This window comes from Tribolium madens, unplaced genomic scaffold (genome assembly GCF_015345945.1).
Source record: "Tribolium madens isolate multiple individuals breed KSU strain unplaced genomic scaffold, Tmad_KSU_1.1 Scaffold_2;HRSCAF=44;Tcas5.2_LGX, whole genome shotgun sequence".
NCBI lineage: Eukaryota > Metazoa > Arthropoda > Insecta > Coleoptera > Tenebrionidae > Tribolium > Tribolium madens.
Window position 1 is genome coordinate 901,172 of NW_025400995.1, and position 17,247 is coordinate 918,418.

At 35.3% G+C, this 17,247-nt stretch overlaps 1 protein-coding gene across 2 annotated transcripts in view; it reads left to right on the forward strand.

Moving 5' to 3' along the window:
- The first annotated feature begins 12,688 nt into the window (after nucleotides 1–12,688).
- The window catches only part of LOC123006604 (steroid receptor seven-up, isoforms B/C), a 28,182-nt gene continuing 23,623 nt past the window's right edge, over nucleotides 12,689–17,247 (forward strand). The window contains exons 1-2 of one of the 2 annotated variants that reach the window (XM_044401205.1): nucleotides 12,689–12,971; nucleotides 13,099–14,778. In XM_044401205.1, coding sequence (XP_044257140.1) covers nucleotides 14,481–14,778 — 298 coding nt within the window. In that variant the 5' untranslated portion in view covers nucleotides 12,689–12,971; nucleotides 13,099–14,480. The remainder of the gene's footprint in view (nucleotides 12,972–13,098; nucleotides 14,779–17,247) is intronic. The other variant, XM_044401206.1, reaches the window with a different exon arrangement.

Here is a 17,247-nt window from a genome sequence, read left to right on the forward strand (position 1 = left end):
AGACTGTCGTCGCCTAATTTGTTGCTTCATTTAATCAATTCTTGTCAACGTCATGATACTCATGATGTGTTTTAAAACCCAGAATGCGTCTATTCGGAAGAGGAAACGGCCCAAACCGTGAGAATCAGGAAGTTCGGCAAAAATATGAAGCATGTCTCGAGCATCTCGGGGTGTTTATGCGTTTTTGCATAAGAACCCTTGCGTGGGAACATCGCAAGGAAGCGGCCTAGACGCGTCTGCCTCGACTCATTTCCGGGATTCCCCACAGGGGATCACCAGGAACATGTGGTTGAATTCTTGTTAATTGACTAGGAAATTTCAATGTTCCAAAAATCAATCATATATCACGTTTCCGCTGCGATGTTGGTGGAAAAAAACAACCTAGATGTGGTGTAATTCCTTCACATGCAAGGGGCGCCCGAGACCACTCCACTACCTTCCGGGAAGGAAGCGTGAACTCAGACTCGGAGGGCAACCAGCAGACTTCGGGGCTACGAGGAGGCGCACACCTGAACCCCATAACTTAAGAAATCTTACAACAAGCGTGCGGCTCAGGTTTCCGTAAAAAATAAACACAATTTTGTAAAATACTAAAATATTCCTATAGAATAAAATTACATAAAATGTAAACAGTTTGTTCTGTAATAAATGTATAAAAAAACAATTTAAAAACTAATCGAAACCCCAACAAATTTTAATAACGTAATTTTGAACAGTAAATTACCCAATGAATTTCACGAATTCTCAAATCGTTTAATAAAATTAAAAATTTTCTAGTGCTCACTAGCCTTTCTGGGAGTTTTTTTTTACAGAAATTATTCTTCTTTGTTGATTTTTGTTTTGTGCCTCTAGATCACAATAATACTATGGTTGTAGTAGTTTTAAATAAACTATTGCAAAAAATTTTCTTAAATTTTTTAGGTATTTTTGAAAGTTTGAAGCCTTAAGTTTCTAGTTTTGAGATCTTTTGGCAAATATTTTATCTTAAAAGTAATAGCGCGAGAGAAAAAACTTTGTTTTTGTCTACAGACGTGAGGATTTTTTTTAAGTTAAGTCAATACATAGGCCGGATAGCATATTCGTTTACCTTTAATATACTTTTTTGACATTCTCTTTCAATTTGTCGTTGAAATATCTAAATTCAAATGAAAAAGGATRRTTTTGTCTTTGATCATCGATATCTCACCAACCAATTACCACATAAAGAATATAAGGGTAGTGTCAAAAACTAGAATAAATGTCTTATAAAATCCTTTTATGATTTTTTGGAAAATATTTTTTTAACATTGATTRAAAGAAAAGAGATAAAAGTGACCTTTTCCGTTGATTTAGTAAATCTGTCGCGTATTCACTAATATTGATGGAGAGACTATCATTTTTAGGTGTTTTTACAGCTTAATGTAGCCCTCAAAGCCCTGTAAATTTTTAAATCGATCCATCACACCAATTGAACAAAGTTTTACAAAAGAATTAAAGAAACAATTGTACATATTGTTTCTGAACATTGTCTAATTTTCATCAAAATGAGAAAAACAGTTTCTTTAGCTTCATTTTACAATTTTGCATTAGCTAAGATTAAAAGAAAACGAAAAAAATTCAAAAAAATATTTTTGATTTTGTTTTTCAAAAACTAATCAGTATTGTTTCTTAAATGTTTTTACAAATTTTCAAAAAAATTATCAAAAAACGAATTTTATTTAATTTTTTTTATTTTTAGCAAAAGTAANTTTTTATTTTTTTTAAATTAAGCAGTATTGTTTCTTGAATGTTTTTTACAAATTAAAAAAAAATCAAAAAACAATTTTTATTCAACTTTTTTTTATTTTTAGCAAATAACTAGTGCAAAATTGTAAAAAGTCGAAAAAAAACTTTATTTTGATGAAGATTAGGCAATGTTCAGAAATAATATATTCAATTGTTCCTTTAATTCTTTTGCAAAATTTGATTAATCGGTCCGAGAAAACGGTTTAATAGATCGATTTAAAAATTAGTAGGGCTGTGGGGGATACATTAAGCTGTAAAAACACCTAAAAGCATTAGTCGCCCCATTAACATACGGTAGATTTACTAAAACAACGCAAAGAGTAACTTTTTTTCTTTTCTTTAAATATCTGTTGGTTTGAAAAAAAAATTATTTCAAAAAGATATTATTCCAGTTTTTAACACTATCCTTATATTTTCTCTGTGGTCATTGGTATTGATGATCAAAGACAAAAGAATCTTTGCTTATTTAAAGTCAGATATCTCAACGCCAAATTGACGTAAAGAAGATATAAAAAAGCATCCTGCCTATGAATTGACTTAACTAAAAAAAAATTCTCGACGTCCGTGGACCAAAAACAAAAACAAGAAAATTTAGATTTTTTTTCTTGCGCTATTACTTAGGATTGTGTGATAACCGTAGCACAGAAAAAAAATTTGCCGAAAGATCTCAAAACTAGAAACTTAAAACTTCCAAATGCTTTTTTTAAATCTAGTTACGACAATTGCAGCCTTTCAAAAATCACCAAAAATTTAGGAAAAATTTTTCTTCCTTTAATTTTTTGAAGTAGTGTATTTCCCCAAAAAATCCCCAAAATAATTCCGATTATTCAATTCACCTCTCTTTTTTCAAATATTAACCAATAAAATGGCAGACATTTAGTGTCGTATCCTAGCAACAGCAAATTCAAGCAAATATTTCACTCGTGAAAATATAACTGAATATTCCACGAGTGGTTGCAGTGGATATTTTAATCAAGTAAAATGCAAATTTGCCATTTGGTTCATTAKATAGTCCGTTGAATACAACTCCTAATCAAAGATTGTCGAATATTTTTATGAATGGTCATTCACTTTATGAACACCATGAGTGCGCAGCATAACTACTCCTGGTATTACAAACGATAATTTCACATAATCTATAGATAATTTCTCGCTGGTTGTGGTTGGCGTGTGTGTGCGAATTGGTGTGCATGTGCACGACTTGTTGATCTGGTTAGGTATTGAACGAGTTGGGAAGTTGGGTAAAGTAATATGACATTTAGTCGGCATTCGTCTTCCGCATATAAGAAATTGTATTCAAAAATTTTCGCATGTGTGATACGTGGTCTGAATTTTGTGTCGAATAAGCCCTTGCGAAGTTAAAGCACTCTGTTCAATGAACCGAATAGACTGTAACGCGGTTTGTCAGCGATACTTTCGCGAATCGTGCGATATAGTTTCGGGTTGACAGCCGATAGGAAGGTGGAATTGGCTCTAATTCGTGAAATTTCGGGGAACAAGCGTTTAGTAATTGATCAGGGGGCAAGAGTGATTAGGGCGCTGTCACAGAAGATGACATCGAGTAGGCTGGGGAGGATGCCGCATCCCGGGAGGTGGTATTTGTACCGGGTGATGTTGTAATTACATGTGGGCATCAACCAAGGTTACTTAATTTCGTCGATCCCTTCGGGACGGACGCTGATTGAATGCTGTCCTTTCTGCTCCCCTTTCTGGTCCCATGATCACAATGGTGCTTGGTGAATTTCACCAGAAGCTGAAGGGTTACACTCTAGTTTGCAGAACTGTCATTTTTGTAAACCGATATTGGTTTTGTTATTTTAATGGATATACGATATCTCGCGCGTGCTGCTCTCCACATGCCTAATTAATCTCCACATGACGAATCCGGACACAAACAGCCTTTTCAACATCGAAATAATGCCTGATTTGGGTCGGGGTCGGCTTTTTGACTCGCCAAACTATAGATTTTCTGTCTTTAAGGCGCATCATTTTTTATGGAAGAGGGCAGTAGAATGTTTTGGGGATATTCTACATAACATATACAGTGGATTTAAGGCAAGAGATCTTCAATATCCTTCGAATGACCGCAGGCTTTTAGAATGCCAAAATATGTTAAAATATTCCTCGAAATAGGGGATAAGTAAAGTGACAAAATATGTTCGTTCCTTTTCCTAAGCGACCAAATTATCAAATAAATCAATTTTTGGGTTAAGATAATTCGGCTAAAATGGTAATAATCTTTCAAGGTACGATATATATTTGCTAGCTGAAATTTCTATAAAGCGTCTGCTGTCGCTTTTATGAGTTATTTATGCAAATTCGCAACTGCTGCTAGCCGATAAAGTATTAAGAACGAAAACTGTCTCGTTCCTAAGTAATTATACGACTTCTCCTGTTGACGCAATCTAATTAATATAGGTATTTATCTTAGAAATTAAGATGGTTCGCTTAGTAGTGCAAATACCGGCAAGTTCGATGATTAATTATATCCAAGGCACTAACCATCGCGTGTGGGTCTCCTCATTCATTGTGGGTTTTACAGATTGAGCATTGTGCTCCGGCTTTTTATCAGGCTTCCATTACCTTTCCAGCTAATTGTGTCTCACAAAAAATTCACTTTTTCTCATCTTTCAATAAAATATAACCCCCACAATCCTGCCACATATTGCAAGACAACCTCTTCATAAATTTTATACTAAAATTGTGGTTAGTATCACGATGCTTGTGATAAGGCGCAACATATGCTACACACAAATATTGAATTCTTTGTTCGTACACTTGCAACACATCACAAATTCTCTTTTACGACTCGTTTTTGGTTTTATTAAAATTAGCTTCATCACAACAAAATAAACAAACCACTGATGTGAATAAATTTTCACGTATTGGAAAGATTTCTTCGTTCCTTTTGTATTATTCACGAGTCACGACGTATCTGGTAAAATTTGTTTTAAATTGAAAGTTAACTTTAAACTCCGATTCACTTTTCCCTATTTGGACTCCTTGTGATTCACTAATTCCATTGTCAACTTTTGGGGAGACAGGTGAAGAATAATAATAACGCGTCGGGATGATTTTTTGATGGCTGTTTAAATTTAGATGTACTGATTTATTGCAAATGTGGTAGAAATAGTGATATAGGGGTACTGGTAGAGCGATAATCCCAAGTACTTTCCACTAATCTTTTTAGACGCACGCCAATATTTATGCCGGCTCTTTCTTCTGTCATTTTTATTGCCAACACAACAAGAAACAGACTTCCTTTATCATGTTGGCTTATTATTTGGACAAATTACAAGAGAAAAGATAAGTTATTTAAATAATTTACTGAGGGAGGGGGTTAATGAAWGAGAAAAATTAGCTACCTCTAAGTGGTCCGTTCATTTTGTAAATGGGGTGCAAAGGTCGCTGTAGTTATAATTGTTACGCAGCTGGTCTAAGATAAAAAGGTCATAAAGTCGATAAAAATGTTATCTTTYAAAGTCGAAAATAGAGCCAAAAATGTATTGGGATTTAGCTGTAGGGTACACGTATCTTGATATGGAAATGAGAGTTTAAAAAGAATTTAAAAGCGTGAACAATTTACAATGAGGTTAAAGCCGACGACACGAGAATCATGAGATTCCCCTAAACCGAGAAATGTCACTGTGGGTGAATACTTGAATAGTTAAATCAAAGAAACGTAATGAAATGTATTTGTACGGTTAGCAGCGGATATATAACGATGTTATCGAACCTACTGATTTGCTAGGGTGGAGACCCTTATTGCTTTGTTCTCACTTTTGAATCTGGGGTGGTCTACCGCTGATAACCGAAAGCCAGTATTACATTTCGGATACGTTACCCCTTCTCCCGTCTAATTTACATATGTCCTCCTATCTGTTGAGTCCTGTCACGTCACTCTTTTTTCACCAATACCAAATCACTTCATCCCGACCTAAACTTATCTCATTCATGGAATTCTAACTAAAAAATTTTCGAAAAAATCGATAGTTTTTTCTAGTTGTTGCGGTCTAGTGCCAAATCTGTGCTGTAATATGAGCCGACAAAGGGTAACTAATACGGTTTTTGCCGCCCCTTCGCCACTATTCAAATAGATAAGGGTAGATTCAAAGCTTCTCCTAATTATATTATATCAGAGGGGTCATATATCAAACTAAAATTAACCAAACGGTACTTCTGATATCGTCTTCACCTTGATCAAATTATTGAGTAAAACGTGTAAGACGCGTGAAATCTGTCATAATTACACCAACTCTTGTAATAAATGAATGTGAGTGATTGTAAATAAGCGTATTGTGACACATTATGCATTCAGTGGAAGATATAAATGACCGTTGTCCAAGGAATTTCAACTATTTGCTTAATTAAATTTGGGGTATTAATGTTAACGGAACTTTCAGGGCGCCCTTACACGAAAACAGTAGCAGGAAGATATCACTTAGGAGTTATGAATGTATAGTGTTGCGTTTGCGTATAGATTTGGTTTTGAAAGTGATTTTTCTGAATGTATGATAAGTTGACTAATAAAATAAAGCATCCCATCTGGGAGTTGGGCGATGATAACCCGAGCAATTGTTGACCGGAGGCTACAGGAAAGGGAGAACACTCTCCGACACCACCAATTACATTAGCCTCGCAATTCTACATCATCATCGCTCAGACGTAGCACTTTCCCGCCACGATCTAATTCACTGCAATTACGATACTCCTCTTCTTTCTCACCAAACACCTATGTTCAACAAATCAAAGGCCCCAAACGTCGATGTAGCAGGTGTTCGTTTTCGTGTAATTAAACAGTGACGTCACATTTTAATAATCATAGAATAGGCATTGTGAAAATACAATGGTCATTGACTGAGGGGAGTCGGCGAAAAAGTGCATGAAACGTGGCGACCGCGGACCGCAACAAAACCAAAGAGGGTGTGTGTGTCCTCCTGTATGGTTTAATAGAGATTTGCCATTAGATATTTCATATGCGCCGCATTGTTAGAAGATATCACCGTCCCTTTCCAGACGACCGCTCTTTTATCAACCTCATAAAAAGTCAATAACGGTCTCTTAGATCCCAACCATTCACTTTCGACAACTCTAATTACTACATCCTCTTTTTTATTTGCATCAAATCGGAAAATTTCTTCACTGGGGGTGATATGGTGGAGCTAATGTTTAATTTGGAAAGTGTCCAATGGGGCACAGATGGGCTTCTGTCACCGCTAAGAGTGCCTCATTGGTCATGGCGACAAATGACAATAGCAATCAACTAACCACGCTATAATTAGCAGACTCCTCCACAACCCTAATCGTATTACATCAATTTTTAACGTCTACTCTAATTGCTTTATGCAAATATCGACATTTTTGAATAAATCTGCAGCGCACCGTGAGATATATTTGGCTTTCTGTTGATAACCTCTCTTGGGTCATCAAAGTTGAGCGATAAGGAGCAATTTTGAGATGTAGTTTTTTCCTCCACTATCAGAAATCGATGTATAAACAAAAAATATATAAATGTCAGAGTCGGTTAGTTATGAATTATGATCAACGAGTAAATAGCCTGACCTTATAATTATCTTGTGGAGGGATATGACGGTGGAGAAATGAATTAAAAAGCAATAACAGAGCCAGCTGAGATCCCTAGAGTGATACTTGCAGACCATTTCTGCCTTCAGGGCTGTGACTGGTGATTTGTCATAGAGCTCAAATATAATTATGAGGCCTACATCATACATGCCCTAAACTTATTCTAATTTTTGTTAATTCAAACTTCGCTCGCTGTCTCGTCCAACCCTCGATAGCATATGGATCAAATGGAATAATTGATAGACCTACTATATCACACATGTCAGTTCATAACTCCATTATTGCCCACGCAATAATTGCATTTCTTCCAAAATTTTGTTAGAAACAATCCACACCACGGAAAAATCTTTGAATGAAAACAAATTGTGATTTGTGAAAGAGTAAACTTAATCAAATTTCAAGCTCTATTGACGTATTAGTGGAGATTTTCTGATAATCCGAAGCTTTGATGGTACAATATAAAAGCTTTTACAGTACGCTATTTTTTTTATTTTACTCTTAGTCGACTTGCATTTAATTGCCTACTAAATCAATATAGACTTTACATAAGACTATAAATCATGACACGAAAAGAAGTTAATTGAAATTTGATTTAAGTAACGTTCTCCGCCCTTTTCTTTATAATGAGTGTTTGTCTCTAAAACAGCCAATAATGTGGATTGCATAAGAAAGAGAACTAAACTGGCGGTTTTAAAGATACGCTATGTTTAAGTTCTCCAGATAATATCTCCAGCGTAAGACATATTGCCACTAGATAGCAGCACAATAGCATGTTATCTTCTGCATGTATATACGCTCGTATAACTTCGGCAGAGCTGTGTACTAAACTGAAAATTTATTCAATCCTCAAACTCACACCAATCATTTGTTCACTTTAAAATTTTCACTAGCTTGTACAACACTCAAATAAATATTTATACAATTTAAATAACTCGTTTTATATTTTTTTCAATATATTAAAAAATGTAATAACATACTTACCTATACCTTTGTTTTTCTTATTTTTGCTTTATTGTCTTTGTGACCAATGGACGCTATTCGCTAAATGTGAATAAATAAAATAGAAGTGAGAGAGTTTGAGAAACGGAACACAGCCACTATTCGGTAAGGCACATACTTTGAGTGTATTCCAGAAGAGTAGTCTAGATCTAAAGATCGTAAAACATACAAACGTATTGTTTAAATGCAAAGTATACATAGTGTTTCGGGCACAAAAGCATAAAGAATAAAACCAAAAACTGTTTATTGTTAAAAAAATCTTTTTATTAGCTGAAAGTAGCAAGTTGGTGGTTTTGTGTATCTCCCTCAACGCTATCTCATTATTTATTAATATCAAATTTCGGTTAAGTTCTTAAGCATTGTGGAAGAGGCCACAGCTAAATTGGACTGGTGCGCTGATTAGTAAGGTAATTAATGAGCCACGTGACACCGTCGTTGGTGTGTAGGGGCGATGTTAACGCAACTTTGTCATTTTCTAATTCCATCGATCAACCCGGAAACTCAACTTCTTGATTAATTTAAAAAATCGTAATTTTTTGTCAATTAAAATTCCATCGAGTAACAGGTGAATTCAGCAGTGGGTGAAATCGCGTAAAAAGGGAGTGTGAGCAACATCTTATAACGTTGAGGATAATTTTGTCATAAATTTAACGCTTTATGCTTTTCGGTCTTTGGCTCGTAAATATCTTGTCGAAATTCGAATGGGAAATTAAAAAAGTGCGAGATTAGATTCTCGTATGTCTGATTTGAGAATAAGGAAGTGGTAATAATGGGCGTAATTGAGTAAGTGGAAATAAACAAACTGGTGTAAATTGTACGTAATGCGTAACGCCATTTAAATTAGGAAACAGATTTAGCGAAGTTATTTATGTTTTTAAGTAATCTTATCATCTCTAACGAAACTAAACCGAGCATTAAATCTGGCGAGGAGACAAAATGAATTAAAATGAAGCAGAGAAGCACTGACGGCGAGTTAATTTTGCATTCAGTGCGAATATGATCTGGCGTCTTTTCTTCTTTACAAAATGAGGAAGGAAAGTTTCGGCTTATCTGGTCTTTTGTGTCGAGAACTTCCATCAGGAGCCCCACGAGGAAACAATACTTCATCGGGAAAAGCCTGGATGCGCCTAATTGGGAATCACTCGTTCAGAGTTCGACTTTCTACTTTAGAGGTGGCCGACTGATTTAGCATATCTAAAGCATAAATCTGGAAACATTTGGAGCTCGCSGGTTGACATGTGACACATGCATGCCACCGTGGGAACTCCTGACCGCTCAACTTCACCCTATGCACCACCAATCATGTCGGATCGCATTTCTCCACTCGAACACCCAATTCACCGAAACACCAACCCTTCATAAAACTAAAACAATTGTGCTAAAAAATAAAAACACATTCCTTGTGCAAGCTGACTGCCGTAAAAACTGCCATGAAACTTGAGAAATTGATATTTTTACACCTCCACTAGTAAGTGGCCGGCTTTTTAGAATTCCACTCAAGAGAAAGGGCCTATGGGTTATATGGGTTAACCATGTAGGGTGGTAATAAATTAGAAACGTGATACTTTTGACTGTTTATATTTGGTGGTTCTTTTTCTAAACTAGACCTGTCTGGGCACGATACTTGCCATTCAAATAAAATGCCAAATTGCCTAAAGGGTTTAAAAAACTAGTTGAATAACTTGATGGTCCAACTTTAATTCAATTTTACGATTCACTTAAACATAAAAATTAAATAGAGGCCAGATGTCAAACGTTTTGTATTGACCATAAATTTTTCAAATTACTAAAGTTAAATACCACGTTTAGTTTCCAGCAAAATATTGCAGAACATTTTCTAGGGAACCTTCCGGAAAAGTTGAACGTATTATTGAGAGATAATCGCAGTCGGGTAAAAGACCTAAGCTACTTACCATAATAGAGTTAGTGATGCACTCCAAACCACCCCCGTAGGAGTTTACTTGTAAATGTCGGATTAGCGCATTAACATTTATGGTAGACGTATTCTGAATGAGTGCAGTGATGGGCATGCGTATGTGAGCTACATATTAGCCACTCTTGCTGTGTAGACGCGTCATACCGTAACAATTACTCATACGCTTCGCTAAATGCCTTCAGCAGCCCTCAAACGGCGGAAAAACCACCCCTAAATTAAAACCGCAACGCGAAATAAACACCCCAAAAGTATTTTGCAACGGGGACAAAATTCCTCTTTTCCATTTCACAATTTTACTTTGGTTTTTCCTAAAGTGTAACAATACATACAGGGTGATCCAGGGGTGCGTTTTTTCTATCTAAACTATGGACTTGATTTTTTTTTAAACGATAGGTCCGACAATGAGGCACATTCCAAAAATATTTTTATTTAATAGAGGCCGTCCCAAAATAAGATTCACAACTAAGTTCTGTTTTTTTAAAATCAAAACCCCCAATTTTTGTTACATTTTTAGATTTGCCACTAAATTGTCGATATAACGCACCCGGTATTAATAGTTTTTGACTTATGTCAATTCATGTGTCAAAATAGTATAGACCCACAGAAAAATTTATAACTTCAGAACCATTCAAGGTAACTTAACCAAATTTTTTCCAGTCGATTTCTTAAGTTTTAACGCATCCTTCGAGATAAAGGCGAATTCAGAGTCAATGTTCCATCGCCTACTATGATTTTTTGAAAATGACAATAACTCGTTTTCCAATACAACACCCTATATTTTATTGCATCATTGGCATTAGCATTTTTTATGAGCTTTTTGCCTCTATAACGAGTCCCGGTTATAATGAAAAATCGGCTATAACGAGTAAATTGTCTGCTCCCTTGCCGTTTTGTATACTACTCTATGTAAAATTCTCCTTCTATAACGAGTATTTTTCTGGAATTGAAGTGGATATAACAAAACTTTTATTTTGTCCAAGATCGGAATAGCCAGAAATTTCGGAAACAGATCGGTTATAAAGAGAGTTCCTAGAAGAAATAAAAATCCTACGAGTCTTCATTACGTATTGTGGACCAGAATTTTCTTGAAAATGTTGTTTTTGAGCGCTAATGGTCTTATTTTTTCACTTCTCACTTCTCAGTCTTGAATAACTTTTCAAGCAGATAACACTTCGTCTTTCTGTATCAATATGTCGTCCTCGAAAAGAAAAACGTTTTCTATCAAAGAAAAAATATCAATAATAACAGTGTTCGAAAGTGGTAAAAAACAAGTTGTAATCTGCAAAGAGAAAAATTTAGCCAATTCTACATAGGCAACAATTTTAAAGAAGAGGGACAAGATTACGAGTTCAACTGGTGAATTTTGGTCAAAAGTGAAGAAGTACATACTGCTAAAAATGCTAAATTAGATAAAGTTGTTCTTAAATGGTTCAAAGTGAATCCAATGTGCCCATAAGTGGGGCCAAGTTAAAAAAAAAGCAGAACAATTTGCAGAAAAAATTGGGGATTCTCTCGAGATGAAATTTTTTGATATTGGGTGCTTCCACCTAACCACGATGTCTTTTACAATAGCCTTGTACAATTGAAAAGTGCAACTGATAAGATAAAAATGCTTCATTACAAAAAACACACAAAAATTACAGATTTTTTGCTTAAATATTGTTTTAAACTTCTTTAATATTCGTATTTATTAAAATCATTTGCATTTGTTTAAAAACTTTTATTATCCATTGGCCCCTTAAGTTCTCGTTATAGAGGGGTTCTACTGTATAGGGTTTGGGGGGTCTACTTTGTGCAAAAAAAAAAAAATCAAGTAGGTCGCTGTCGTAAAATTTGACAGAACAGATGAAGCAATGCTTGCTAGAGTGCGGAGCTCATAGGTTGAATAGCAAAATGTTATGGAGCTTGCACGCACCCCTGGGTCACCCTGTATAATTTAGCAAACTTTTTTACTCATTTTCTTCATTGTGGATACAATTTTTAAACATATAACAATAACAAAGCAAAATACAAAAATATTAATGAAACATATTGAGAACCTCTGAAGACTTGAGAAGTCAAAACGGCGTGTTTAATGCTACTCGAAAGTGATATAGAAATAAGCACATAGACGTTCGTTTACTGCTCCCTATTACCCTAATAATAATTTTTATTTTATTTTTGTGACATACCCCATATCTCACTGAAAAAATCTGTGTTTGTAATTATTTTTGTGATGTGTTTTTAGTTTTTGCTAATAAATTGTAATTATTATTAATAATGTGTGACCTTGATGGGACGCTGATGTCTCTTCAGTCGATTGAAACCCAATGTTGCGCGATTATAGAGAGTATTGTCTGAGATCAGTTGTTTGGGATGCACGTAGTGGATAAAATCAGGCGTGTATGAAAGGCTTCCAGTAGTGCGATATTAAGAATTATGGTTTTATTCATACAAAAGAGGGTTCTGACAAATTACCCATCAATTGGTACAAGGATCCACGCCTCGATATTTCTATCGTGTGTGATTAATTATGAAAAATGCGTCACATTGTAATAAGGGCTATCGGTGCCAGATCAAAACATTAAAAACATTCCAAAGGTGTTYGGGTCATCCGTATTTGTGCATTCTACTCTCTCAGATAACCCCTAATAATTTCTATAGTGTGTTTAATGACAAAAGGATTAGGTGCGTGCTCCGAATATATCAGGTGAGCCGCAATACAAAAGCCAAATTTCATGGCCTTTAGTACACTAACCCTTTCCTCTTCATCTCATGTTTTGCCATTCTTCGGGTTTATGGTTATACAGATTAGGTATTTAAACTTATTATTCCAGCTTGCTCGGGATGGAGATAAGCCACAAGAGCCTGAAACGGATCCGTGGCACACGACATGCCTCTTTTATTTATGTCGAAGCATGTAAAAAATTCAACACCGCAAGCTATTAATTATTACACTAGACCGGCATTTGCTTTATCACATTTTATTAGGACAAGCAACTCACACATTTCATTATCGCAGCTTTCCCGACAAAAATCTTATCGCAAAGAGACAATTAACCATTGAGAAGCAGCTGATCACTTGGAAATTTACTTTATCCAACTCCTGAATATTCAATTTCAGTCAAATCTCAAACTTTTTGTCTTTGATCAAGACTTGGTTAATTTTTTAAACATTTTTATTACTCTTGTTATGGTATGGTTCTGCTAATTTGCTGTAACATATGGGCATAATGCTCAACGTCATGAGTAAAGAGACAGTTTGAATACACCTATAATTAACCTTGAAGTGTTTTAATGTGAATGAAATTATTTTAAAAGCACGTACGCTTAATGACCATTAAAACCAATTAATCTTTTTGTTAGCATCCTAGTTTCTTACTTATAATTGGTGCTTAAGAATGGTAAACAATTGTGCTCCTTTCTGATTTACAATTGTTAAAATAAAAAATTAACAAAGTAAAATAAATAAAAATTTTGACATTGCTAATTGTTATTTTTCACTTACATAATGAAATTTTTGAAATTAAAAATGAAATTTGCGYKTAATAGGCACAAATAGCCATCGTCACAGATTAGATCATTTGGAGTAAACCTTGGTGTTATGTTAAGTATGAGCGTGTTGTTGTGTTTGAGCACCACATCCACTGATGATAGTTGTAGTAGATAAATATTGTATGTAACACTAAAGTGCACTTGGAGAGGATTTGAACATCACAAGAAGAGGTCGGGTCATGCACTACTGCGATCTCGTTCGCGTGGAGTAGATGTCGAAGTGAGAAGCATCAGCAGCAAATACATACGTAACGTAGTTTCGGTTGTTGTAGTATAAGAAAGAGTATTGTGGTATAGTCAGATGCGAGTAGAAGTGTGAGTAGTCCCCCCGCGCGTCGGCGCCCCCACCACAGTCTCGGAACGCCCCTTGGCCTATCGTGACCCGGCTGTGAACCAAGGACCTCCCCGGACCGCCCAGGCCAAGTCGGTGTCGGGCCCGAGACCGAAAGGTCACTAGTAGAGGCTAGAGTGTGCCGTGGGGTTGACCTATCACCTCCGACGCGAGATACGTGCTCAGCTCGAAGCCGCGAACGTCAAGTGCAAGTCCGTGAACGGCTCACCCAGGAGTCGGCGATCTGGTGAACTGGTGAACTGTGAACTCGGTGTCGACGGTCATGAGGGCGCGCGAGAGTGCGTGAGTGACGTGGATCCGCCGGACGTCGCCATGGCTTTGGTGGCCAGCTCCTGGCGCGAGTCCTCGCTCGTCAACCCCATTCCCACCAGCCTGAACTCGCTGCCCAACGGACTTAATCCGCTGCCACCGACCGCCAACCTAACTGCGCTACCCACCAACATCAACCCCATCACGCTGGAAAACCCAGATCTCGCGCTCGTCAACCGGCAAACTCCCTCGCAAAACTCCCAGAACAGCGCCACCAGTGCCGACAAGAACCAGAACATCGAGTGCGTTGTTTGCGGGGATAAAAGCTCGGGGAAGCACTATGGACAATTCACGTGTGAAGGTGAGTGCCAACACGCGAACAACATCACCAGCCCACACGCATCTCATGCATATTCACTATTCACTATGCTAATTTTTACAATACCTCATCTCTTTCTCCACTTTACCACTGTCTAAATCAAAAACAGGGCTATGTGGAAAGAAATTTGCACAAAATGATTTAGGTTACGTACAAGTCTCAAAAACCAAAGCAAAATTTGGTGGTCTTCTTCAAAATCTTTCCAGCAACTTTCACGCCTGAAATCGAAAAACAATTCTTCTCAACATTCGCCACATATCTGACCCGACCTGACCCACATCCGGCATACCGATCAGAAAAAAATCTAAACTTTATCGTATTATAAATTTGCATTCTGGTTACGTGGAATATTTTCTATTTTTTGATATTTCCTCATTAATTAAAGATGTCGCAGGTGAAAAGCTGAAAAGCATAAATTGTGTCACTCTTCCAACTTATGTAATAAAATTGACGCGTTAAAATTAATTCGAATTAACTTTCACTCTTAATATTCGTGTGTGATGCTATTCAATATTTAAAGCTTCACGTGACACTATCACAATCACACAATCGGTGTTTTATTCTAAGCTGCTTATGTCATATTATTGGACTCTAGCTCCACTTATTTTGATGTGATAGAATTTTATCTTTGGTCAAAGTTTCTCATTTACATTTTTGTACCTATCTGGAAGGTTTTTGCAGTTTTCAMAAACTTTCCTTTTTCAGTCATCCAAAAGAAAGTGTGGAAAATAAAAAAATAAACAAATAAATAACAAAACTTTTATGTTTTATGCTTTGTAATTGATGATTCAAATTTCAGACAAAAAAAATCAGATTCTAAACGAAATTATCACAAATTTGAGAAGACAAGAATTATGTTAAAATAGTTATTTTTGTTGTAAGTACCTAAAATATAGTTTTTACGTACGAATCGTTGCTACTTTTTAGGTACGTGTTACAAACCATATTTTTCGTCAAAGCTCCCAAAAGCACATGTCTTATTTTGTAATATTAATTTCTGAAAAGTGGTTGAAATTTAAAAAAAATACCTAAAATAGTTATTTTACTATTTTAGGTACACTGAGAAAAAAGCAAATGCTAGAACAAWCAATTTTGTTTTTTAAATTTTATTCTTTTGATCAATGTGATATTTATTTCGGCTAAACAAATGTAATTTACTTTAAGAAACTGGAAGTATTTGTTGCGAGTAGCAACAATTTTTTGACTCAATTACAACTACACATTAAAAATATATATAATACCGAAATTTGTTTCATGGAAATTTGTTTTTTTATTTATTTTCACACTTCTAAGGAACTTCCACGAAAAAATAAAAGTTTCTGAATGAAACCGTTAGTTGTTATTTTTAAATAAAAAATGTTTTTAAATTAAAGTTCCAAAGTTAAAATAGTTATTTTTGTTATAAGTTATAATGAGTCCCCAAAAACTTTTTAGGTACGTGTAACAAACCATATTTTTGTCAAAGTTCCCAAAAGCACATGCAAACGTCTTATTTTGTAATATGCATTTCTGACAAGTGGTTGAAGATTTTAAAAAACACCTAAAATAGTTATTTTAGGTACACTGAGAAAAAAGCATATTCTAGAACAAACAATTTTGTTTTTTGAATTTTATTCTTTTGATCAAAATGATATTTATTTCGGCTAAACTTTAAGAAATTGAAAGTATTTGTTCCGAGTAGGAACAATTTTTTGACTCAAATTTGTTTCATGGAAAAGAATTTTATTTATTTTCACACTTCTAAGGAACTTCTACGAACCAATAAAAGTTTCATAATGAAACCGTTTGTTGTTGTTTTTAAACAAAAAATGTTTTTAAATCACTGTTCCAGTTATTCGGGCAACACTATACTGTTTTGAAATAAAAAATGTGTGGTTGGTTTTTGTGACATTTTATGTTTTCTTATTTTTTTAAAAGCTAGTTAAAATATTCTTTTTTGAGCAATCGGTGTTTCCTGTTGATGTTTATTATAAATCTCAGAAATTGAGGTATTTGTATATTTAGATGCTATCCCATTTCTGTGAATTCCGTAAAATTAAGCCGACGTATCAAGAAAGTTGTTAAGTTGATGATGGTATGTAAATGAATTCAAATAAGTATATACCTCTATTATTACGCAGTATGGTTACAAGTTCCAACAAAATACCTAAGGTACAGTGTTTACCATATACGTAGTGGGTATTATATCATCGTGTATTTTTTTATGAAAAGAATTTCATGATTCAGGCGGTTTTTCTAATAGAGTGCAAATGAAATTACCTCAAGTGAGAGGAAAGAGGGAAAAGTAAGACTTGTAATAGTAAAATGTGAAGTGTAAATCTCGCTGTTATCGATGTCTTGTTCTCAACGTTTCCTGAGTCGAACAGCTTCGCTGCGTATACATAAGATCTTATCAGGACCAATTATAATAGTAATTAAAGTAATTACAAGTCTGTCAGTTCATTCACTTGG